Raw genomic sequence first — 25,134 nt, forward strand, 5'->3', positions numbered from 1 at the left:
TTTCATGAAACTGCATATGGAAAAGGGTCGCTGCTTGAATTTTAACACTTTGCATATAAGTTACCGATCTTTGACGTTTGTATTTTACTATTAAAGGAAGAGAATGAATTAATCAAAACATGCTAAAACCTTTATACGATGTAATAAAATGGCTCATTTTTTCTCCAGGGCTCCATAAGTCTTAGTTTTTAATTAACCAGGAAATTCCTTCCACCAAAAGCTGTGTATTCTTTTACTGGATAGCCCCCCCACCCCTCCCACACCTCAAGTGCTATCTAAATCCCCTTCAGTTATATAAGACTCTATAGCTTTGTATGCCTGCATGTGTGCATGCTGGCACAGTGTTTTTGCTTTCAAAGAAAGAAGGCTTTTTGATCTGCCTCAGTCTCACAATTCATCATTATAGCTAATATCACATACAGACGCACACACACATAAAGCATGCAAACATACACATACAACTGCCTACCAGCAAGCTGTTTGCCCATGTTCTCCAGCTCTTTAGAAAAGAGGGAGTCGCCCAGTAGCAGGCCCGTCTGCCCGACAGAGCTCCCACCTCTCACAGCCTTCAGATCAGCCTCCCAGACAGCCTGACGCTAGTTAGCAAGGAAAACAGAAAGAGAGAGAAAGTCACATTAGAAGAAAGACCCTTCAATTAACTCTTTATATAATTTTCAGCTTTTGCTGGAAATATCTGAGCCATATCTGCTGGGGGAAAAAAAAGAGCCAATTATTATTTTACGAGCTCAAGAAAAACACAAGAAACCACAGCAAGTGTAGATGAAAGCATACATCATGGAGTGCACTGTGTTAACTGAGTGCAGGGTGCTAGACAGTCAGTAGTGGTTCAGAGCATTTTTGTGTAACTATCAGTAAATCTATAGGAGCGTGTATGCACACCAGTCTGCTGGCAGCGAGCCTGGCAGCAGCAAATCTCGCGCTGCCAGTTACGGAGCAATAAATCAGCCACTTTGAATAGTTTCCAGAGTTTGTTTTTTTTTAAATAGAGATGATCATATTCTAAAGCATATGAAATGAAAGAAATAAAAAGGCAGATTGGATCACTTATGTGTAGTTGCTGTGTTTGGCCTATTTTGCTCGTACCAATCATGGCCAAGTGTGTGATTTGGAAAGGGACCTGTTAGACAGTCTAAACTTTGCCAAGTTCTTTAATGCATGCTTAATCCTCCTATTTTTTTTCCTTTGATAGGACGCAAGTGGCCAGATGATCTGTTTCAGTGGACCGAGCGTACATGAGCTCCAAGCACAGGTGAACAATAAAACCTGTCAGCCGTAATTCCACCTCCTGTAAGTTTGGTTTACACTAGATAAGTTATGATACCTCTGATGCCAGCACTTACATCATTTGATGTGCTAAGCACTTAATGGGAGACAGAGCTGACTAGACAAAGTGCTGACACAGAGTGAGGTTTGGAGACATCTGGTGATATACATAGAGCGAGGCTTCCAGCGGTCTTTAAAGACAATCCTGGGATAATCCCTTCACAGCAAAACCCGAGCACACGGCTGCGCAATATCACTAAAACAGTGAAATAGTTCAAAATGAAAACATCTTGCTATAATTTTTATGATTTTTATTTTGAAGTGCGAGGTACTTGATCCTATGCACGACAGAGTATGAACATAAAACACAAGCCACAAAGTCCAACTTTAATAGAACAAATGTCAGAACACCTGTGACCACTGGAACCAAACCGATTCCACATGAAATCCTAGTTGAGGATAATTGCTTGAACAAGGTTATAAAAGAACACCTGTGAACACACACTTTCCTCCTGGGTTATATCTAATGCAACATAGCTGAGTGTGGTAAAAAATAAACAGTGTGAATGGGAGTGTAGGAAGAGCTGTGTTACCAGTAACGGAAGATGGAGTTGGTGACCTCACACAAACCTCCTATTTGGAAAAAAGACAGGCAAATGCTTTTGATTCGGCGAGAAGAATATCTGGGGGTGTCGGGCGCCGCGACGGACACTGGATAAAGTCAACCTCAAAAAAGCCATTACTCATAAAACTGCAAGATTTAACTTGGCCGAAGGATGAGAAAAGAAGCCTGATGAAGTGCAGAACACGCTTTGGTCAGTTACAACCAAAATAAATTTGTGTGGATCTGATGGTTTCCAGCATGTCTGGTGTGAACCTGGCCAATAACACCACAGAGGAGTGCATGAAACAAGGATGTGTGAGTGTAATGTTATGGGACTGCGTGAATGTCAAAGGTGCATGGACGGTCAGGGCAACTGAATACTAAATGGTGTTTTCATTCAGGGCAGCCACAAGAAGCTCGATAGGAAAGGAATTTTACAACACGACGGTGTTCACAAACGCACAGGGGACAAGGATCTTTACGGGGAAAACTATGAGCTGGATAAGCGTGTCCTCTCACTAAAATCAAACAGATCCTTTGGAGATCTTCAGTGATAAAACCTCTGCAGCAAAGAGCGACTGAGAAGAACTGTGTGAATAATGAAGGAGTGAAAAACTGGCAACCATCAAACATAAAGGTGGGCAGACAAAATAGCCTTTTTAAAAATAAAAATAAAAAGAAGAAGAAAATTAAAAAAAATTTCACTGATCAGATTTTTGCATTGGGATTGTCCTTTTGGGTTAAGAGGTGTAGTTCTTAACACATTCGTCTTGCAAAAGAAAAATCCCCTGTCTGGAACACAAACTCAGGGGGTTGCCATACTCCTAATGCAGGTCCCATGCCCGGATAAATGGGAAGAGTGCATCATGAAGGTTATCTGTTGTAAAATCTGTGCAAAATCAGAAATATAAAAATATGCAGATCCATGGGCTGTGGCGACCTGCTAGGTAACAAGCAGCCAAAAATCCCAGTATATGCACAGGAAGGAATACACTCTATTATAAGAAGACTCTCTTAACATTTTAGTATTCTTGCACAAAGGGGAGGTTAACTCAGTTTGTTCTACAGTAACAAGTTAAGCTCCCCTCAAAGAGGACTGCAATGCTTAAAGAGTAGGTGTAGTGAAAAACAAGGGAAGCTGCTATCCTCTGATAAATGACAGAAGATCATTCCCAGGATCCATGGCATTGATCTTCATGCCTGTCAGATACATAAGGCCTTCTGTGGTCATAGAACCACAACACCCAAGCCAATCTTTAATTACAGTCCTCATAAAGCAGCAAGGCGGGTTGAGTGCTACAAGTGAATCCCCTCCCCAGCTTTATTTCTTTCTCATTGGTGGTATCTCCCTAAATCCAACAGCATGACATCACACTGTCCTCCTCTTGCCTTTTATACTCAGCTCTGGCAAACAAGGCCACCAACAGATTCCCAATTTTAAGTGGACTTTACGTCGTTACATTTTAAAGCCCCGGTGCTTCGGATATCCAGAGTCCAAGTTGATTATATCAAAGATCAAATTTATCGTAGTGCCTTATTAAAGAGCTCGGTTTTATAAAAGCTTTTGATATACAATAGATCAACTATTATTAGCAACATCTACAACGCAACATCTGCATTGAGTTCTAAAGCTCTGCTGTAATCAGGACCATATATCCTGGAGACAGCAGACTGAAGGCCGAGGCTGATGGGACTCCACAGTCCCAAAGACCAGGAAAACCAAGCAAGCCTGCAAGAAATTCACCTCATCAGACAAGATCAATAAACAAACAGACAGTGCAATGAAAATATGACTGTTATTTCATTGGGTTTAGTGACGTCATACTAACAAAGTCACCTGGATGTAATCGTGTATCAATATGGCGTATTTGAAAATCATGTACAAAACAAAAATGCTACACAGGAGATGTTGGGGCACAAAATGGACTTGATTACACGGTGAGACGATACAACAGAATGATGGAGAGTGGTTTCATTTAGCCATGGTTTAGAGCATCTACTGTTCTTATAACAAACAGTGCACGACGTGCGATATTTTAATCCTAGCGGCCGAAAAGACAGGAAGGAATGGCTTTTCATTTGCCAAATAAAAAGTGATTTTGCAATGACTTATAGTGTATTAATGTCAGTGGTGCAAAACTGGTATGATCTCCCTCCCACTATGATAAAACTAAAGAAAGCTTTAAGAGAAAAGGGGAAACCCTTCTGGTAAAACTTCTGGCTAACTAACAAACATGGGTCTTGTTTCTTACAAAATTGATTCCATGTTGAGAGCAAACAAGACAGAAAGAGAGAGGATAGACGTCTAGAGTCAAATATTTTATAGCCTGCATGTGTGGAGCTATACGTGTGTGGTCAGCAGTAATAATCACCGCAATCTGGGGTTTGGTCCAACATGGCCCCTCCACACAACAAGGACTGCCGGGGGTGTGTGCATGCAGTCACAGGGGTTTGAGCGTACTGCTGGCTTTGCGAGCACAATTGATGGACTCTTGTTGTGGTCAGGCCTGGGTTGCATAGGGACTAATATACACAAAACACACACAGGACCTTGCACCAAGACACTCTATTTGATCATCTCTCATTTCAGCTTATTATTTGAGGTTTTTAACTGCTTCACTTGAAGTATTGGGGCTCCTTTTGGACTGCACTAAAGGTACAGTTTAAGTTCTCCTTAAACACAAGTGGATCACTCCATATAAAATCTACTAAATTTGAAGTCAAATGTTCCCACCAAACCACCTTAGAATCAGCTTTTCTTTTCTTTTTTTTTGGTGCAATAACTTTACTATGTTTAAGAAGTAAAACAAAAGTTTATCTTCATGATATAGCTTTGAGCTTTAATCATCAGGAGATATATCATAGTTCTTTCTGTGTCATAAAAAGCTGAAGCTGACTGATTTATTTGCAGGCTGATTTTGTCGGCTGCCATCTGCTACTTGATGACATATGAATGAATGAATATGAATGGCTCTGGTTAGCACTGTTGCTGCACAGCAAGAAATTCCTGAGTTCAATTCCACCATCAGGCCGGGGTCTTTCTGTGTGGAGTTTGCATGTTCTCCCCGTGTTTGCGTGGGTTCTTCCCACAGTCCAAAGACATGCAGTTAGTGGGGATAGGTTAATTGATCAATCTAAATTGCCCATAGGTGTGAATGGTTGTCTCTTTCTTTGTGTTAGCCCTGTGACAGACTGGCGACCTGTCTAGGGTGTACCCCGCCTCTCGCCCTATGACAGCTGGGACAGGCTCCAGCGCCTCCCACGACCCTGAAAAGGATAAGCAGAAGCGAATGGATGGATGGATGAAGTATTAGCGTTTATGAAAGCTGATTAATGAGACATGTAAAAATTAAAGAAGAGACAGGAGAAACAACCATGTTATGGGTGTTGGCATTACACAGTTTGGCCACCAGAGGGCACTTTGTTACCTGTTCGCAAGACACGCACGTGGAACGCCACAAAGACAACCGACTGATCCGAGCAGAGTTGGGCAGAGGGTAAAGAAGTACATAAAGAACTACACATGAGATTTTTAGTAAAATGTATTTGTCTTGTATGTCTGAGAGAAAAAAAATATCAGCAGTCATAGAGGAATTCCAGATTTTTTTAAATCGCCAAATATCGGTATTTATCTAAAAAAAATCTATATCAGTCAAGCTGTAATAACAATTTTGTTACATAGTCATGTTTTAGCACTTGCAAAATGGCATGTCTGTGAAATAAAGAAACATCTTTAAAATTCCTGCCACACACAGGCCGGGATCACCGAGGGTGTCAGGTTTAGTCTAGTGATTAAAGGCCAAAAAGCTGTTACAAGCTCATAACGCAATAAAGCAGCAACCTACAAAACAGCCCTCTTCTTTTCACCCTTCTCTTTGCTAACATGAAGTTTTGGATCAGTCACATCCTTTGCTACTTCAGCGGCAGCAGGAGATAACCATCGACTTTAGCCTTGTCTGTACCTCGTTTCCTTCATACTCGTTTTTAATTTTGAAAAAGCTTCCTTGGTTATAACTATCAACGATCGAGCTCCTGCCAGAAGCCAACAATGAGGAGCTTGGCCTGAGCTCTCTCTGCAGTGCGCTCGCACAAAATACTGTGTGCCAGGTGGTGTAAAGTAGACCTGCTGCATGAAAGACACTCTGCGGACCCTTATTTGGTGTGAGATTAATCTGGGCATAGTGAGAGCTGACATACAGACTTAAAACGGGTATCACATGCCAAAAGAAACTCAGCATAAAGTGAAGCATGACATTTTTCTCTCTGTGAATTTTCATCTCGAGCCTCATGAACCCTTTATGTCATCGGGCCTCAGGGTTGAAGCTCTGGTAAGCCAGTGCATTAAATACTGACGAGTACCCAGCCAGTCCTGTGTTTTTTATAGAATCAGGTGTAGTGATGCGTCAGTGCTGTACAGCTGAAAAGTCTTGTGTATTCTGGGGAATTATCTGAAGTGGAAAGAAACAAAAAGAGGGTCACATATTCTGTCATATTTTTACATGGATTAATCAGCTAAGCTTAACACTAAGAAAAGGAATTTATTACAGGTTTTCTAAATAACTCACTTTGCTTTTGCAGCCCCATCTAAGTTGCATGGCTGTGGGAGAATATGGGATGTGAGAGTTAGCACTCACACTTTTAATGAATTCCTGTTGTTTTGGCTTATAGCAGAATCACCTAATGGATTTTATGGACTTGCATACAGAGCTCAGAGGCTCACTCATCCAACCACAGCCAAAAGCAGACAGGATATTGACAATAACACAGTTAGGCTTTTACTCAAGTGCTCCAAAGACGGACTTTATGACACACTGCCTGTTCTTAAATCAGAGAAAAACAACGAGTGTCAATAGAAGTGCAAATGAGATGAGTCTTTACAAGAGTCTGCGGGAAAAAATATATTTTTACTGCATTGTACTTCAAAATTTAGCTGAAGCCTTAGAATCAGTGTGCCATAACACAAAAGATTAGTTTTTGTATGTGTGACATCTTGGAGTTCATTTCCCAAAACTTTAAAAAAAAAAAAATGTTAAAGATGTGAAAGTGCTTCAACGTGTTAGCCTGCAACAGACTCTCCAGGATGTACACTGCTTCTTGTCCTATGATGCTGGGCGAGGTTTCAGCATCTCCCATGACTCTAAACTGGAAAAATGGAGGAAAAATAGATAGATGGATCTATTACAAGAAATTCCCTAACAGAAATCTCTCCATCATTGTAAGCGAAAATCATTTTAGTGCACAGGCAAATAAAGAAAAACAGAAAATCCTGTAAATCCAAAACAAAGCTTTTGGCAGATTACACCAGCACTTGCGTCGTGTGGCTACGCTGTGAGATTTGCTCAGATGACAACCGTACATGCGTGTCTCTGGAGGTGTGGGGAGCAGACTGTTGCCAAATATAAAAAGCCGTACAGCCAAGATTCCTTCGGAAACAGAAATAAACCCTCATAACGGTTCTGCTCCGCATCTCTCACACACACAGCACTGCATCACACTAATTATCTTATTTCCAGCATACAAGTGAGCAGTTTCCCTTGGCATATTTTACGATGGTAACACCCATACCACTCAGAGCAAATCTGATTAACACATATCACTTAAGAGTTACAAAGGAAAGTGGGAGAATTTTGGGGGGAATTTACGCCTGGCTATTGCTTTAGGAAAGAATTTGTCTTTATGGGGCAATTATCACCTAAAGGGAGCTGGCAGAGACTAATAATGATAACCGTTAAGAGTGTTTACTTTCCAACATCTCCAGGGCATTTACTGCCCAAACCAGGGCTTGTCTACAATACAGGGCTCTACTTTATTTATGGACAGTTGTAAATGCTAATAATAAAATATGACTTCAAACTTTTAAAAGTCACAAAAAAAAATAAAGAAAAATGCAATGACCACTGCGACAAGAGAGGAAGCACCAAGACACTTTTCTACCAGTGTAATGAAATCTTATGTCTTTACTCTGTGCAAAGACATAAGATTTCATTACACTTTCATTCATTACTTTATTCGAGTTATTTGTACTCCCACCCCCCACCTCCCGCCGAATAAACCATAAAAGAAAAAAAAAATTTCCACACTGCTTAGTCATTTTACTCCACAAGCCCCTGGACGACTAGCTGAACTTACAAGCTATTACAAATTGCATTTGCCTTTCGAAGAGGGCCAAATATAAGCAATTAAGCACAAAACAAGCACGGTTACTTGCAGCACTATAGGTTACAGGAGATATTTGCACTTGCAGAGTCCATATGGGACCTATTAGCGCACTGTTCTCTAAGTTGCCAGACAAGGCTTAACCTGTGAAGATTGCGGTGTAGCGGCAGGATGGAGTGTCTAATCCCTTGTTGCGCACAGCTACAAACTAGTGGTTAAATGTGGATGTGAAGGTCATTGGAAAGGAGAAATAAAAGGCACAGGCTAAATTGATCGACTTAACTCTTTCAGATTTATTAAAACTCTGTTACTCTGTGCTGGTTGCGGTCAAGCCTCAGCTTTTCGGTTCTAAATCCTTCTGTGCGTTGTGTCAAAGAAAACACTTGTAAAATGCTGGGAATTAGTGTGACTGGCATGTTAAGGTCCAAATGTCTACAGTTTCAGGATGGAGGCTATTGTATTTGGCTAAATCCGTCAGAGCTCCGACTACTTTAGTCCTTCAGTTTCTAAAGGTCTGCTCCCAGTTAGTCTGGAGCCTCTCTGCATCTGCTCCACACACGGAGCACTGCACTGGCTCCTTTCGTTCTTAAAAAAAAGCAGTAAAAAGCCTTGTCTAACACTTAGATTGGGCAATTATATTTTAAAAAAAAAGGTATTGGCTTTTCGGAGAGGTAATTATACAAAGGTACCGGCGTCTTAGCTGAACGCTTTATTAACAGCATGTGCCTTTGACTGAGTCTGGTGTGCGCCACGTAAGGCCACTATAGATTTCTTCCCTGAAGCGTCTGAGGTTTATCACGCCACTTTGCTATTCAACAAACCTTTGTGTACCTACTGTAACCCAGAAATATTTAGATCCATTATCAAACCCATCTAAATCTCCTGCGGCTGTTACGTCGCTCGATATTCTTTTCGTGTATTCCTTTCAAACTGCACACAAGAGCTGTGAAAGGCAAGCAAAGTGATGCAGGGAGATTTTTAATTGGGGCTGTTTAGCGCTATCAGCTGTCGTGTAAGCTGAAATCCCCACATGAAGATGGATCACTTTTACTCGGGCCTTGTTCTGTTAACGAGGGGCTCGAGGTGGTTTTGAGACAATAGCAGTCGAGGAGGAGAGAGCGACGAGGTAATTGATGGTTGTAAAGCGATCTTAATTGTTTGGTGATGGATGTAGGGAGGACACTTACAGAGCCTGACATCTGAGATAAGGTGTCGCATTCCTGGAGTCGTCCCGCCACTGTGTCCAACCCGGGCAAAGGAGCTGCTCCAGACGATACGCACAAACGAGGGAAAAAGGAAGGATAAAGCAGAATGAAACGGCATAAAGATTTTATATATTAAGTATGAACTGCAACTTACAAGATATATCAGGTACAGCTTGTTCAGATATGTGTGGCCTATGCTCCTCTTCTGATCTGCTGTCTGATAGTGTGTCTCCCTGCAACCTGGAAAACAACACACAACATAAACTTGCACTGCAGCGCATGTTTGGATATTGAATGTCAGATAACAAAAAAACAAGCCAGCCTCAATCAGTCTGAGGTGATGATACAATGAGGAAATGTTTAGCGAAACGTTCGGCGAAATCTGGATCGGCACGGAGGTCGGTTTCAGGTCACAAACTTTTTTGTTTTTGCTGAAATTAAATATGAATAATAATGAAGAAACGACAGTAATGCACGAACAGACGATGTGTACACAGGCAGCAGCACCTCCACTATCCCTATGCTTATAAAAACATAAAACTGAAGATGAAGAAGAAAAAATAAAAACCCGCACGCAGCTACTATTTTTCCCTGACATCATTCAGTTACTGTTTTTTATCAGAATGTGTTCCAAGCCCCTATTGCTTTTTTTAAAGATAACACCGTGGACTGAAAGGGAAGTGGGTCTGACAGATTTGGCTGTCTTAAGGTAGCAAAAGATTTGGGCTGCCCAGAGATAGTGAAGTAAACTGCAAATGAAAGACAAACAGCCTTTTCTCGTTTCACCTTTCAGCAAGAAGAGAAAAATGCTATTTAAATGCATTTATGCTCTTCTAAAATGCTCTATACACTCACTATAGCTGTAACTGTAAATCACATCATATGTCAAATTTGTGCACGCACCACGTTGGCATCAAATTCTTTATACCTCATGCTGTTTCCATGTCATGAGAGCAACCATTAGCTGAAGAGAAAGGAAAGCAATCCCTTTATGGCACAGCTGCATTCCCAGCTGCAGGGCCTCCTTGTTTCTACCTCTACATCGAGACTAAAGGCGCAGCGCAACTTCTTAAAGTGGATTCTATTTCTTTCCTTCTTTAGACATCCCTCTCCTTGTCTCCCCCCCTCTTTAATGGTCTTTATAAGACCATTAAAAGTACCCAAGATGACTATCAAAAGGCCTTCCCATTCTCTGAACAAAAGCTACTCATAGCCGCAAGTCTTGACTACAATTCCCCTAGTGCATTCCTGATATGAAAGCAATTAATTTAATGAGAACGACAAGTCCAAAAGAAGTTTGTGGAAATCTATCCATTTCCTTAAAACCGCACTGCCAGCTACTTCAGAGCAGGCCTAAGATCTGGGATGCGTTTGCACACAGGAGATTTTGTGGCGGGAGTACATGCTCTTTAAATGAACTGATCAGGCCAATAAGGGAGGGGATGAAATGTTGGTGTGACCACAGTTATAGCCCAAAAGGCAGAAACGTGGCCACAACACACAGGCCACACAGCATTTTGCACTTCAACCAACCAGCAGAGAGCCACTGGAAGCTGCATGTTTTCAGACCTGCCACTGCTGGTTAAGAGGCACACTGGCTGACTGGAGCATTTGGTGGTGTGGCCAGTGTCTGGACAGAAGGGACGGAAAAGGACGTTGGCAAGGGAAGGTGTCTTAGAAGTCAGGGATCGGTTTCAATACGGGGTCAGTGAGTTCAAAGAGAAAAGCGATCCTGCAATGCAAAGTTGACATTTTGTTCTTATTATGGTGCCCAAATGGGAACGGAGTTATCGCCTTCACACTGTGGGTGTGAAATTAGGTGTCACTATTTCCTGGTTTGGGGTAGTGCATGGTAGAGCCAAGTGGTTCGGTCTCATTTGCGCAGACTGATAGACCTCACTGACCTGTAAAAGAAACACAAGGGAAGCTGGATTCGAATGTGTCTGACTGAGGGATGACGGGTATGTGAGGAATGCTTATCCAGCTTGGGCCAGTGTTCACAGTTCCCTGCTGAGCCAAGCAAGCCTCTGGTATCTTTGTGTGAGTTATAAAATATTGCAAAGATTCCCCTCAGTCATGTCAATATTAAAATGAACTAACATGAGCAGTACTGCAAGGTCACATCTCTCAATAAGTCTCACTGATGCTGAAGGACAGATGCATTACCACACGTGTTAGTTTTCTGAAGAACAATTTTAAAGCTTCAGCGAATCTCATCAAGGTAAAAGTAGACAGTTTGAAACCTGTGTCCAGGCTGCCTTATGTGTGCATCCATGAATACCTGAGTCTGTGCACGTATGAACTTCTGCACAACCCTAATTTGAGAAATCTGTCTTCTCAAAACAGCACAAAGGGCAAGCCATGCGTGCAGCACTTTTCCAGCTTACTGATCTGTTTATGGCCCTTAGACTACCCAAAAATGACTTTGAAAGACCACAGCTCCTTTGCCAATAAAACTTGGGAAAGATTCGGTGGTCAGGTTAAAGAGGACAAAACAAGAATTTGGCCTCAGCCGAAAGGATAAAGGAAGACAGAGAAAGGGAACAGATGTTTGACATTTCAGTAACAAAAAAAAAAAACCTTCACAAGAGCCAAAAATGACTCCAGATACAGATGCTGCTTTGCTTTGCCACTAATTCCACCATGGGACAAAAGGTATAAACAACTCGCTTAAAAACATCAAGTCGATAAACTGCCAACAAAATCCAGCGATAGCCTTCATCCTCCTGCACAAACCTTTGACAACAACCCGCAGCCTGCGTGTGGAACGAAACTGATAAGCTGCATGAATGAAAGAAGAGTTTGAAACAAACAAATTCCAGACCCCAACCAGTGGAGGCTGTGCAGGCAGATTTGTGCCTGGCGTCTCATCAAGAAGATACCGTTTATCTTTGACTGGCATCAAGGAAGAGTTTTGCCCACACCTGCCTACGGTATCACACCCAAAACTCAGAAATCTGAGCACCAGACTGACGATGTGAATCTGAGGGAAACAGGAAATGTGTCTGAGGAGAAAAACTGTGATAACAAGAGAGAGGGTGATAATGGAGACAATTATCCTCGCTAGAGCTGATTTGTGAAAACAAGCAACACTGGAATGGACTTCAGATATGATATTATTCTCTGCTACCTCTGATACAAATGCAGAGAGAGGAAATGGAGGGTAAGAAAAGGATAAGAAAGAAGTGTTGGATGTTTGAAAGAAAAAAATGGATGCAGCAGGTGCTACGGTATAGTTTTGACAAATGAACTGTAGAGGAAAATTTACGGAAATTGTTTAGCATTTCAGTCGGGAGATGAATTTGTTTCAGTTCTTGCTGAGACTTTGATGAGGAGATTATCTAGTAAAAAAAAAACAGTAAGTGTGACTTTGCGTGGGGTTAAGAGCTGAGCAATTTCCTGGATTTGGGCAATAATTTAACATAATCCTGGAAAAACAGCTATTTGTCACCTATTTACTGCCTCCAGTCTTTAAGCTAAGATAAGCAGTTATCGCAACAGCATTAATCTATTTACCTAACTACTAGAAAGAACAAGTCTTCTCAACTGGTTATACTTTCTTAAGGAAAGCTGTTTTATATTATTACAAAACTCAAAAAATGTTGTAAATAACACTAGAGACAGACGAGGAGTGGAGAGAGAGTGGATCCAAAGGCAGACTCTGGAGACGGACAGGAACTAAAAGCGAGCCTTTATTTACGGCTCTATGAAAGGCAAACAAAAAGCAAAAGGGAGACAAAGACTAAACCAACAAAAACCTAAACTGGGAAAACAACTAAACACTAAGTACATGGCACGTGAAGACCGGAAACCTGAGACATGAAAAACCTGAGACTTGTAAACATGGGGGAAGATGAGCAGGGTGGCTGAACAAACAATTCAACAACAGGCAGAGGAAGACAGAGGACTAAATACACAGTGGATAACGAGACGGTGGGAAACAGGAAGGAAACACAGCTGGAACTAATCAGACGCAAAGACACGCAAAACTGAACACGCTGAACCCTGGACAAGGGACTATCAAAATAAAACATGAAACATGAAACATACACTAAGACACGGACTAGACAGTGGAACCAGGGAAGACAGACATGGGAACATGACCGACTGGGGAGACAGAAAGAGAGCACACAAAACAGACACAGGAGAAACATAAAGACAAGGATGTTTAGGTGTGAGACACAGTAACAAAACCCTAAAAACTAGAATGTATAAATATAACCAAAGCAGAAAATAACTAAGAGAACTAGAAATATAAATGGAAAAGCAAGGAAACTGAACCATGAATAACACTAAATCAAAGAATATTAATTAACCAGCAACACAAACACAGACCCAGGACCATGTCGTACCAATACCAATGCCGCACCTTATGTACGGGAGAGCAGTGTGTCATGATTTATGAGATGAAGTTTTTTTCCATAGTTCATGTTTGAGGTATATTTCTTTCATCCAAGGCAATTATTTTACACATTCAGCGGGCTATGTACTGAACTTAGAGGATAGAAACAAAGTATCAATCCTATCATTTATCATTAGTCATAAATAATCTGTCATTGTAAAATTCATCAGCCTATTCTTTTTCTAAGAAAAGGTTAATCCATGAAAAAAATTTCCAAAAACACGTGACTTCATGCAGAGGTGTATACTACTCCTTTCACCACCCCCTACAGTCTGGCTTTTTTGGTTCTATTAAATGAAGTTGCAAGCAGAAAAAAATGAAACGTCTGTTTTTTAAACTAACTATTCTGATGTATTATAATGATTGTGTTGTTCTTTTGCTCAGTTGTGCCCTTGAGCCTCGCTTTTTCTTTCAGTTCTAAGGAGAACCAGTTTGATTTGGTCTTGTAATAGAGTAGTACACATCGTAGCTTAAAATCTTTACTTGTCTGACAGCTCCCACAGGGAACACCGTTCATCCCTGCTACCAGAAAAAAACGTTTTATGGAGCGGCATTTTGAGACTGTAATGGAATCTACAAACGATCCAGACACTTGACTAATGCAAACGGAGAACGATGAAGACGATTAAATGCTTTTAAAAACATATTCATGTTATTAACCACTGCATGTGTGAAGATGTTTGTGAAAGGTTTGTTGAGAAGACAGAGTACATACAGACATATATGCACACATATTAGTACTAATGTTTTATAGAGGTAAAAACACGGACGTTTCAAACTTTGGGGCAGAACTGTGCGTATATTCTCCGTCCACTGTGCCAGAAAAGAGAAGGTAGAAACATTTACCTGGCACACCTAGAGCAGATGTTGAGTGTAACTTTGGCCTGTGGTTCAGGCTGATAGGAGCTGCGTCCTTGGCTGAACTTACTGCCGGATAGAACCAGCCCTGTCACACCCTCCATCCGCAGGTCATCCAGGTCCTCTGGGAGCAGAGAGGGAGTAACACAGAGAGACAGCAACAGGGAAAGGAAAGCAAAGAAAATGGAGGGAAAACAAGAGACAGAAAGGACAGTTATTAATCATACTTTGGTATCTCCCTCCACTAACGATCCCCTGTGATGACAGTCTGCTAAGAGCCAAACGAGCAAGCAAGCACATCACAGTAAATAGACTCTCGGCTTGGCCCTGCTGCTGTGCTGCTTCACACACACTCCATAGGCATGGATCCACAAAAAAGTGCAGAATCATAAAGTTCACATGAATAACACTTTGTTATGAGGAATGATTTTAACAAGGTGATGACAGGACCGCATTATTCCTGCACAGAAACAGGAAGGTTAACAAGCTGAACTGGACAAAGAACAATATGGAGAAAAAACGAGTGGTAAGATGGAAGGAAAGGGTGATGGAGAGGTGGAAAACTGGGTTTTGTCTGATCTCTTACTGTGTCCTGAAGAGCAAACAGTTGCAGAGCACACACACACATAGACTCTCTCCCCTCTGTCTCTAAAGAAGTATATAAGACACAGAGCACACTACAAATGTCTTTAATAGACAGAGGACAAACACCACAGAGGAATAAATCACACCAGTAACATGATTTATGAAAAAAACCAGTGGTGATGTTGAATAGTTACAGACTTTAAACTGTCCATTAATACAATTCTAGTATCAAAGGGAAGAGTCTGAATCAGCCAGTCCATTTTGGTTTTGAGTGCATCCCCAAGAGATAAAACATACTGCAGTATTTTCCGTGTCACGGTCCTTTCCGTGAGAACGAATAGCGTGCGGGTGTTTTGGCGTCTTCTTCTGTGAAATGTGCTGTTCAAGTTTTTTAAATGTTTAAATCAACATTTTGAACGGTCACCATAACAATATTTCTCCCATTTTTCTCAGACCAGATGAATATCTGAGCTTTGCCAATTGGGGTGACGGGGCGGAGGTCACCTTCAGGCCAGACAGTGTACTCGAGCTTCTCGCTGCCATTGTTTCTGCTCGTATACACGTAGCACAGTACGTGCCTGACTGTCTGCGTATCTGTGTGTCTAGTTACTTGAAACCAACAGTGATACTTTTCATTTTGCGATTACATTACCTGGCCCCTGGTTTAGGGGGGGAGAAATAATGGGCCTCACACCTTGAAAGAGGAGAATGCATGACTAATCACCTGGATTAGATTGGATGACACTTGCTCATGAGAACTCTCTCGCTCCATCCATCAGCGTGGCACAAAGCCAGAAAATCTCATCTGTCTCTTCTCCCCTTTGTGTGAAATCATTGCAACAAGACGGCTAAAAGTCTTCCTTCGGTCGTATTTGTTATCCACCTATCCTGACCTGCTACGTAAAAGAAAGTCAGGACGGATGGCAGTTAATAGATTTTTTGTGTTATGTCACAAACAACTACCGCTAGCTACATTTTAAAAAGGAATGAAAAGTATTCAGAGCATCACCTTTCACAAAACAATTCCTAGAAACATTCCCACTGTCAACTACATGCCTGATCTGCAATTCTGCAGCTTTTTTTTTTCAACTTTAATTGTAGTTATGCACTGGGGTTGCTGTCTGTGACATCCTGTAGTCAGAAAGCCTTGGTATGAAGGATGCCCCTCAAGAAATATTACATGCACGCTTTGTTGGCTTTTCAAGTGATGGAGCAGTAGTACTAAGGGGCCCATTAAAGAGGAATAGTCATACTCCTGGGAGAAAAGATCAAACTTAACCTGACTGTCATTCACTGTATCATTTTAGTTACTTACAGTTAGTCCAAATGCTGTAAAATGTATTCAGAGTAGAGTCATTTGCACGTATTTTGCAGATCTTTTTAAACTGTTGAATTTTGACACCATTTCAAATTAAATATTGAAATACTGGCTAAATAACACTAAAATAAAGAGGGATTGCATTCTGGCATGTTAAGCCATTTGTATTCCTGCATTTGTCTGCGAGTGACTAAAAGGGAAAAGGTGATACTGTGAATATTCATTTCAATTTTTAAACCTGTTTTGTTGTTTTGAATTGCACTCTGATATTAGCCAACAATGCATGTATTAGCATGCCACAGCACTACATTGTTACAGCCTCAGTGGCCATAGTTAGTCCTGTTAAGAGCTGGTTAAAACAAAGCATTTCTTTAGCACACAAAAATACATATTTATATCCACAGAAACGCTACTGAAATCACACAGATCAACTGCCTCCACCTCACCCTATCCCTCTGCATCTCCTCCTTCATTACATCCATGAGTTTCCTTTGAGATTTTCCTCTTCTCCTGTCTGGCAGCTCCACATTTAACATCCTTTGTCCACTTCGTCCACTATCCCTCCTCTGCACATGCCAGCTTTGACTGTCTAACTGTATAACCAGTAGCCTTTATGAGCTCTCTTCTCTTTTATTGGTTTGTTTATTCCCACTTGTTTGCCGTCATAAAAAGTAAATGTTTTCATGGTTTCAGAAATATGTAAAATACACAACCACATTCTCTTAAGAAGCAGAACTTATGTGTTGGTCGTGGCACAGAATGTGTTGAAAATATGTCCCAGCATCAAAGAAACAAAGCAATTTTAAAGTTACCTTGTCAGTAAAACCCTTGTCTAAAATTATGTTAAAATCTTTTGCAAAGTTTTTTGGTTTTCTTCTACATTTGATAATATGTTGCTCAATTCCACACTGCCAGAGAAAAAGGGCTGTTTTAGTGTTTAGTGAAGGACAGATAGGATACACTCCAGCGATACCCTTAAGCAGCGCAATATTAAATGTCCCATTCATCATGGAATGCATTGGAGGGGTGGGGACAAAGAGAGCCACCAGCAATTTGAGCAATTTTCTGGTCGTGGGAACTGCTCCGTTTTGGGTCTTCACTCTTTTCCTATTTTCTCTTCATCCATTCACACTTCCATCCGTTCTTTCGGCAACTGACTAACATGGCATGCCGGATTTTCTTTGGGTCACAGCCTGTGGTACAAATCATTAGCTGACACTTGGAAATATTCACTTGTGAGACTGCAGCTTTCATGAAACACTAAAAGAATAACAGGGACCAGTTCTGACCCTGAAAAATGAACATGACCTCGGTATGCACAGCTGCTTGTCACTTCAACTCCCATTTTGTCTTTTCAACTTGTTTCCTTCTGGTCAAGATAACATGACACAGTAAGGAAGAGAGACCTCTGCCTGAAGAAAGAGGACTCTAATCTCAGACACTTAGTGGTTACTGAGATAAACGCAATTTTTGTCTGCATCTTACACAAAAAAAAAAACTGATTAAACTGCGGCTAAATGAAATGCAAGAGAAGCTCAAACATTCTGAAATGAGTCACCAAACCTGAACTTGACCTGACCAGCCAAAAGCACAGGAAACTAGCATATGCAGACAATATCAAGAACTGCAAATGGAAAGTAAAGAGTTTTTTTTAAAATTGCGTTTATGAGCATGTGCGTGCATGAAAGTGAAGCAGCAAAAATTGCTGACCTACTACAAAACTGAATCAGCGTGAAGACCTGCCGCTAGCTGCCCCGACTGTAGCTGTTCTATGGGTGCGCATTTTTGTGTCCTTATTAGCTCTCAGAAATAAACTGCATAAGTGACAAAGATGGCTTTTAGAAAACAAACAGTTCTTTCGTGAGTTAAAGTTTTGTCTTGCCAGGAACAGGCTTTGAAGGAGGGTGCTTCCCTTCATCTGTGCAACAGCAGTCTGAACTGCATCCATGTCGGCCCTCACGCTGAATCCAACTTTCCGCTGGAGAGAAGTGACAGATTTCTGTGTTGACACCATCCTATCTCTGAGGAAGGCCTGTGCATGGAGCGCTAAAATGATGAATTTGTATCCCGTGGGATAAGGTTTGGGTGTTAACGTTATATATGAGTCCTTTTATAAGCTGGGCTTGAGGTCTGAATATGACAGCAGAAACTGTTTATTAGTCAGGAAAATTTGATTTTTGTCATCCCGCACGCAAACTCATAGAGTATGACACCAATTAATATTTAATTTGCAAAAGGACTTTTTGTGTTGGGACAAAAAAAAAAAAATAGCATATGTCTGGAAACAATATATATGAAAACATTTAAAGTTGTATTTAACGGTAACAGCTGTTCTACACACAAATAAAAAAAAGTGTTACATATGCCACCTATACTGTTAACACAGAAATTCAAGTGACACTGAATGAATTATCATCAAACCAACAAAAGTGCCAAAAACTGCAGTTCCTCTAATGGCCACACGAGGCTGTAACATTTTTACAGCCAGAATAGAAAATTTACTTTAGCGTCTATAAATTATTTAATTGTTTACAATACGACACTCATACAATGGGTGACTTTTTTTAAAGACGCATCCATCCATCTATCTTCTAAAGCAATTATGCAAAGAAGCTGGATCCTTTCCCAGCTGTCTTAGGATGAGAGGAGGGGTACACTCTGGACAGGCTGCCAGTCTATTGTATTCGCTCTCACACTCACATCTACTGCACGACCAATATAGAATTACCATTTAAACTAACACCATACATGTCTTAGGACTCTGGGAGGAAGCTGGAGTATGTGGTAGAAGCCCTCACAGGCACACAACGAACACGCAAACTCCAAGCAGACAAGCACCAGTAACCCTTTGCTAGGCTTCACCTCCGCTAATTAGAGTCACTGAACAGAGGACTCGCAGCTGTGTTTGTTTTGTTGGCACCTTCTGGAGCATTTTTAATGCAATTATCTGAAAAATAATATGCTTGCTGTGCATTACAGCATGCCCAACATGTTGGAATTATAGTACTTCATTAGACTGTTAATTAGCGCTAATTATCCTGTTTCCATGTCTGTGCACCACACCCCTTCAGTCTATGGATGCTGCTTGATAACCTAGCTTGCTAGCGTTAGCTGATAACTTAGCATTTTAAACTTTTCTTTTTATTTATTTTTTACTTTTATTTTTATTGCACAGAAGGACAAGATCATGATGGTGAAACAACTGCATTATACTGCTAACAAAACTGTCTGTCTGCACAGACAGCAGTCTAACAAGAAGCTAGCCAAGGATTTGCTTTGTGTTGTCAGTTTTGTGTTCATGCATAAAAACTAAAACATCCCATCTGTGTCTTCATTACAATTAGGGATTTCTATTAGTGTCTGGACCTGTAAATTTATATTGCTAACTGGTAATTATGTGTCAATGTGTTTCAGTTCAACGTAACAATTAGTGTAACAAATTACTCAACTGGTGACATCATAGTGGTTGTGTCCATCTTTGACATACAGTCTATGATTATTACACATCACACAAGCTATACTTCTTTAACTTTTCTTAAGTTAATACCCAACTTCAAGCTGAAGATCAAAAGAATAGTACATTATGTGTGTGTAAATGTTATTTTCTTGTGTTGTGTAAAAGACATGGGTACTCCCCACGTTCACAGCAGAGCCCAGCATGTATCCCGCACAATAACACTATGATAAGTTTACAATGTGCCTCCTGTGAGACTAGTTTACCCAAAGACCAGGACAGCCTCATGGGCCTCAGTCTAGACACAACAAACGTCTGTCCACACTCGCCTGTTTGTCAGCCCTGTCACATTTTCACTCCCCAGGCACCAGGGCAGCCATGCGTGCTCCCCCCCTCGTCTAACGATGACACGGCAGATAAATAAAATGGATCTACACTGGGGTGGAGTATGGTGGGAGAGGAACGGAAACTATTCAAGCGATGCAATCCCAACAAAAGGCCCAAGCGCTCAGGAATTCCGTGCCGCAATCACTCACTTGCGCTACAGTAGGGAAGGAAAGGAGACGAGCAAAGCACGCAGATAAAGAGAACTTTTCTATCTCTAAGTTTCCATGTAATTTCATGTTGTTTGGATAGCGACGGACTGGCTGTCTCTTTCCTACTCTTCCTAGGCTAAAAAAAAGAGCTGAAGTCATAATTAGCACACTAGCTTCACAAATAACATAATATACACCTTCTCAGATGATGCGCTGACAGATGTAATGGGTGGAATCAGCTCAACCTCACACATGGAGGGAAGGGACACGCACGCACACACGTACTCACTCCATCTCCCACATAGAATCCATGGCGTTTCATCAAGTGCTGTGAATTATTGGGTCTCATCGATGTGAAATAATTGAATTTTCCATTCTTTCATGAGCAGTGGTGACAGGTAACCACAAAACACTGGGCTCTAATTAATAGTCTCTATGTGACACATGCCTCGCTCCTTACGGTGCGCAGTCGAAAAGCTGCGCTTACTCACAGACGGGGACGCACATGTGTGAGCAACATACTCAGACTTACAGATAAAAAGGCGCGCGGCAACATATACAGTGACACTTGCAGACCCCACACTTTTGCTGGCCTCACACACACACACACACACACACAGCCAGCATTTGTGTTTCATTAAACCTCAAGCACCATGCCTCCACTCAGTGGTTAGTCGTCACACAGACATCTTTGATGTGATTCGCGACAAAGACACATTTGTTTGGCTTTGTAATAAAAACAATATTCCATCTTACATTTTATAATTATGTCTCAGCTTTCAATAGCACCCTCTCCCCCACGACCCCCTCCTCTCCTGGCCTAAAAATACGCCTGTTAGGCTCCAAGCCCTCGCAGCTCAGAGCGCAGCAGTAAAAACCCTGATCAGAATCAGATGGGGGACACACATGAGCGGGGTAACATCACAGCTCAGTGAGGCCTGTGGAAAGTCTCATCACAGACCTGGTGCAAACCTCCTTTTAACTCGCTTTCTAACCGCAAATATCGCCGAGATTAGGACGTCAGCGTAGACACGGCCAAGCTTGATGTATTGATGGATCACGATCCCAGTCATTATACTGGGATAAAGACTCTTTATTGGTGTTTTATTACACATATTTCAAAATTAACAGGACTTGATCGTCAAGAAAGCATTTCACGTGTACTACATAATAAAAATACATGGAAACATCTGTCTGCCAAGAGCAAGGTTGCCATCTACAGCTCAAAACAATGACGTTAATCACTCAGAGAGAAGTGTGCCTAGGCAAGAAGCAAATAGGAGAAATTACTGAGAAACAGCTATTAAAATATCAAAGATGAGTGATGGAATAATGTGGTAGGTAGCACCATACAAGCAATACATTCATTTGAGCTGAAAGCTCCTTTTGGAGATCACTGCTTGTTTTTGATAACTCCATAGATACAGCAACATAGTTTTAAATAACTTCACCAAGAAATGCACAGACACAGTTGTATTCAGTCATTAAAATATTAACACTCTAATAATTACTGCACAGTGTCATCAAGTCTATAACTCTATCAGGTAAACTTCTTCTCAGCACGAGCCAGAAAACGCTGGCGTGTTTAGCCGGTTGCCTCTACTAACACAATGGATCTATTCACACAACTGCTTTATCTGCCAGTCTAGATAACAACGCTTTCTACAGATTACATACTTGCGCACCTATCTATCATCTTTTGGCCCCGTCTAGCAACAGTAGTCACAATACAGCTTCACTGTATCAGTTCAGCTCGTTTCCATTCGAATAATCTGCTCATCTAAGGCGCTTATGCACACAGGAGGTACGTACGCTGGCTGTTATTAGGCTATGCTCTGCGTAATGACTACCTCTAGATTTATGGCATAATCGCAACAGTCTACTTGCCTATTGGTAATTGCTTCCAGTAATACCACCATAATACCGCAGCAATTTGCCCCTCGATTAACGTATCCATCTGCACTGTGGAGACTTTTACAGGCATCAAATTGGGCGCAGTTACGCTTTTAATGGGGACATTCTTTTCGCCATCAGGCCAGCAAAACCTTCAGAGGTGAGCACAGTCCTTTCAAGCGTCCAAGCGAAAGATTTACTGTTTAAGCAGCTTATGCTACTGACATATATGATCTCATTTACCTCCTCCTCTCGAAGCACCGCGATGATACAGCTTTGTTTTTGTTGGTTTACACCGTGTCCAGGGGCAACTGTTGTGTCTTTAGTTGTTTGGGCAAAGATGAGGGAAGCAATGGTATCATGAACCGGCTGTACCTCCTCCTCTTTCTCTGTTTCCTCTTTGTTCTCTTACTTTTTATGTCTCCTGTTTATTTACAGTCTCTCTTGTTGTCCTTCAGTTTGTGAGTTTTATGCACGACACCTTCGTCCCGGACTATTCGCCAGTGATTGTGTATGACTGTTTTTATAAGTTCATCCCCATCTTGTATATCTGTTCCAGTTCACAAGTCGTTTTCTACAAGAGAATTCAGCCTCAGCTCGCTCTCCGTCTGCCATCAGTCCTCTGTCTGCCCACCTGACAACTCAGTTTTCCCCTCAGGGCTGCACGCTCCATCTTCAAAGATCCATCCACTCCAATTACCTGACTATTCACAACAAGCTACTTTTAATCATTGCTAACTTCAGTGTGTGCGTCTTGCCTCTTGGGGTCCTGAAATTTTCAATCAACATAACAAATGGCGGTGATTAAAGTGTGTCTGCATGTGGTGTGCGTTGCAGGAGGTCTTTCCTGATGGTATCAGGAAACTGGAAATCTTAACTGACCTCAGTCAACACAGCAGTCCTTCTAGTACAGCAACTTGTATTAACATAGGTAGGATGATATTAACGGTGATCTTTAAAAATCATAGAAAGTAACTAAAAGTAGTGTACTTATACAAAGAAAATACTTTTTTTTTTAATGCACACCAATGTTAATTTTGCATACATACAATGTACAATGTACAAATTTAGACTACCAGCATAAATAAATAAAATAAAAACTGGTTTCTTTTTTCCAGGATAAAACATACAAAAAAAACTGTTGCCCTGGCCATGCTAGCATTCATTCACTGGCCATTTTATTATGTACCCCTGTTCACCTTCTTTTTGACACATGTAATCAATATATACTCAATACATTTAGGCATGTAGACAGGGTCAAGGCAACCTGCTGAAGTTTAAACTGAAGATCAGAATGAGGGCTAAAGGTGATTTAAGTGACTCAGAATGCTGCTTCAAGTCACTTATTAAACCAATGTACGCAGAAGAGCATCTCTTAAAGGACAAAACGTCAAACGTTGAAGCAGATGGGCTACAGAGGCCCACACCGGGTGCAACTCCTACGACTCACAAGGCTCACCAAAATTGGAGAATAGAAGAGTGGAAAGATGTCGTCTAGCTTAGTGAGAGTTCTGCTGCAAAATTCAGAATTTGGTGTAAACAACATGAAAGCATTAGGGGTGCAACGATACTCGTATCGATATTGAACCGTTCGATACAGTGCTTTCGGTTCGGTATGCATATGTATCGAACAATACAAAATTTGTAATTTATTTTATCAACTTTCCTTCTGACAATGCTGTCTGTGTTGAGCGCTCAGTGAATCTGCGTTCGACTACTCCGCCTAGGCTGCACTGTCAAGTGCAGATCCACTGAGCGTTCAACACAGACAGCATTGCCAGAAGGAAGAGCGCAGGGTAAGCTAGCGAGACAGAAGTTAAGCTCTCCTTGCAACATGGCAAATTTAACCTCCCCTACCCTCATTCAGATCTGGCGTTTGGAATTATTTTGGTTTTCATGTGACGTATGACCCTGAAGTCATGGACTAAAGTAAAACAGTATGTCGGATGTGCCACGCAATGCTCAATTACATGGGTGGGAACTAGTGTGTTAGCGCAGTTAGCTCGTTAACGTGTTGGCCGTCTAGCCCCACGCAGGGGTAGCTCGTTAACGGAGATTTGCCGTGTTGTGGCGTTAATGTCATTTCAACGAGATTAACGCTGACAGCACTAGTGGGAACACAATGAATATGACTGCACATTTACGCCGACATCATCCTAGTGCAAAGACAAGTGGAAGCAGACAAAAACAACAAGCATGCATGCTACAAACTTTACCCGAGTCATTTAGACAGCCGTTAGCACATGATTCTCCTTATGGGGACCTGATATGTTTAATATTGTGGCGAGCTCAGACAAGGAGGAGACGGAGGTGTCGTTTGGTCTTGCTTCCCGTGAGCTAGCCAGGGAGCACAGCCGTTTATTGACATCTGCAGAAGAACACTGCCGCTAGCTAACTGCTCAGAGCGACAACCGCACAGCAACAACAACAACAACAACACCACACAGGGCGCCCTCTGACCCTGGAAGGACACACCGTCGCAGCGAGAGGGCGTCACCCGTCACTATGGCAACATAAACAAAACATAACTGTACAAACAGAACCCCGAACAGCCCTGACCCGCTACATAGCCCCCCACCTAAGGGGTCAGTCGTCCCCGACGACCCCATTACCCCACACAAAGTCCTGCAAATGTCCAGGTACCTTCTTTTGGCGCACCGACCGGTCATGACCGGCGGGGGAAAAGTCACTCGGGTCAGAACATGGGGTGCCACCATCATCCCACTTCTGACACCAATGTGGCGAGCTCAGACAAGGAGGAGACGGAGGTGTCGTTTGGTCTTGCTTCCCGTGAGCTAGCCAGGGAGCACAGCCGTTTATTGACATCTGCAGAAGAACA

At 41.7% G+C, this 25,134-nt stretch overlaps 1 protein-coding gene across 3 annotated transcripts in view; it reads right to left on the minus strand.

The window, feature by feature from the left end:
* cunh8orf34 (chromosome unknown C8orf34 homolog) overlaps window positions 1–25,134 on the minus strand; it is a 79,319-nt gene that overhangs the window by 18,541 nt on the left and 35,644 nt on the right. For 2 of the 3 annotated variants that reach the window (XM_040043687.1, XM_040043689.1), the window contains 4 exons: window positions 14,498–14,633; window positions 9,404–9,489; window positions 9,232–9,308; window positions 470–596 (listed from right to left, as the gene is read on the minus strand). In XM_040043687.1, coding sequence (XP_039899621.1) covers window positions 470–596; window positions 9,232–9,308; window positions 9,404–9,489; window positions 14,498–14,633 — 426 coding nt within the window. The remainder of the gene's footprint in view (window positions 1–469; window positions 597–9,231; window positions 9,309–9,403; window positions 9,490–14,497; window positions 14,634–25,134) is intronic. The other variant, XM_040043688.1, reaches the window with a different exon arrangement.

This window comes from Simochromis diagramma, unplaced genomic scaffold (assembly GCF_900408965.1).
Source record: "Simochromis diagramma unplaced genomic scaffold, fSimDia1.1 OVJJ01000602.1, whole genome shotgun sequence".
Classification (NCBI taxonomy): Eukaryota; Metazoa; Chordata; class Actinopteri; order Cichliformes; family Cichlidae; genus Simochromis; species Simochromis diagramma.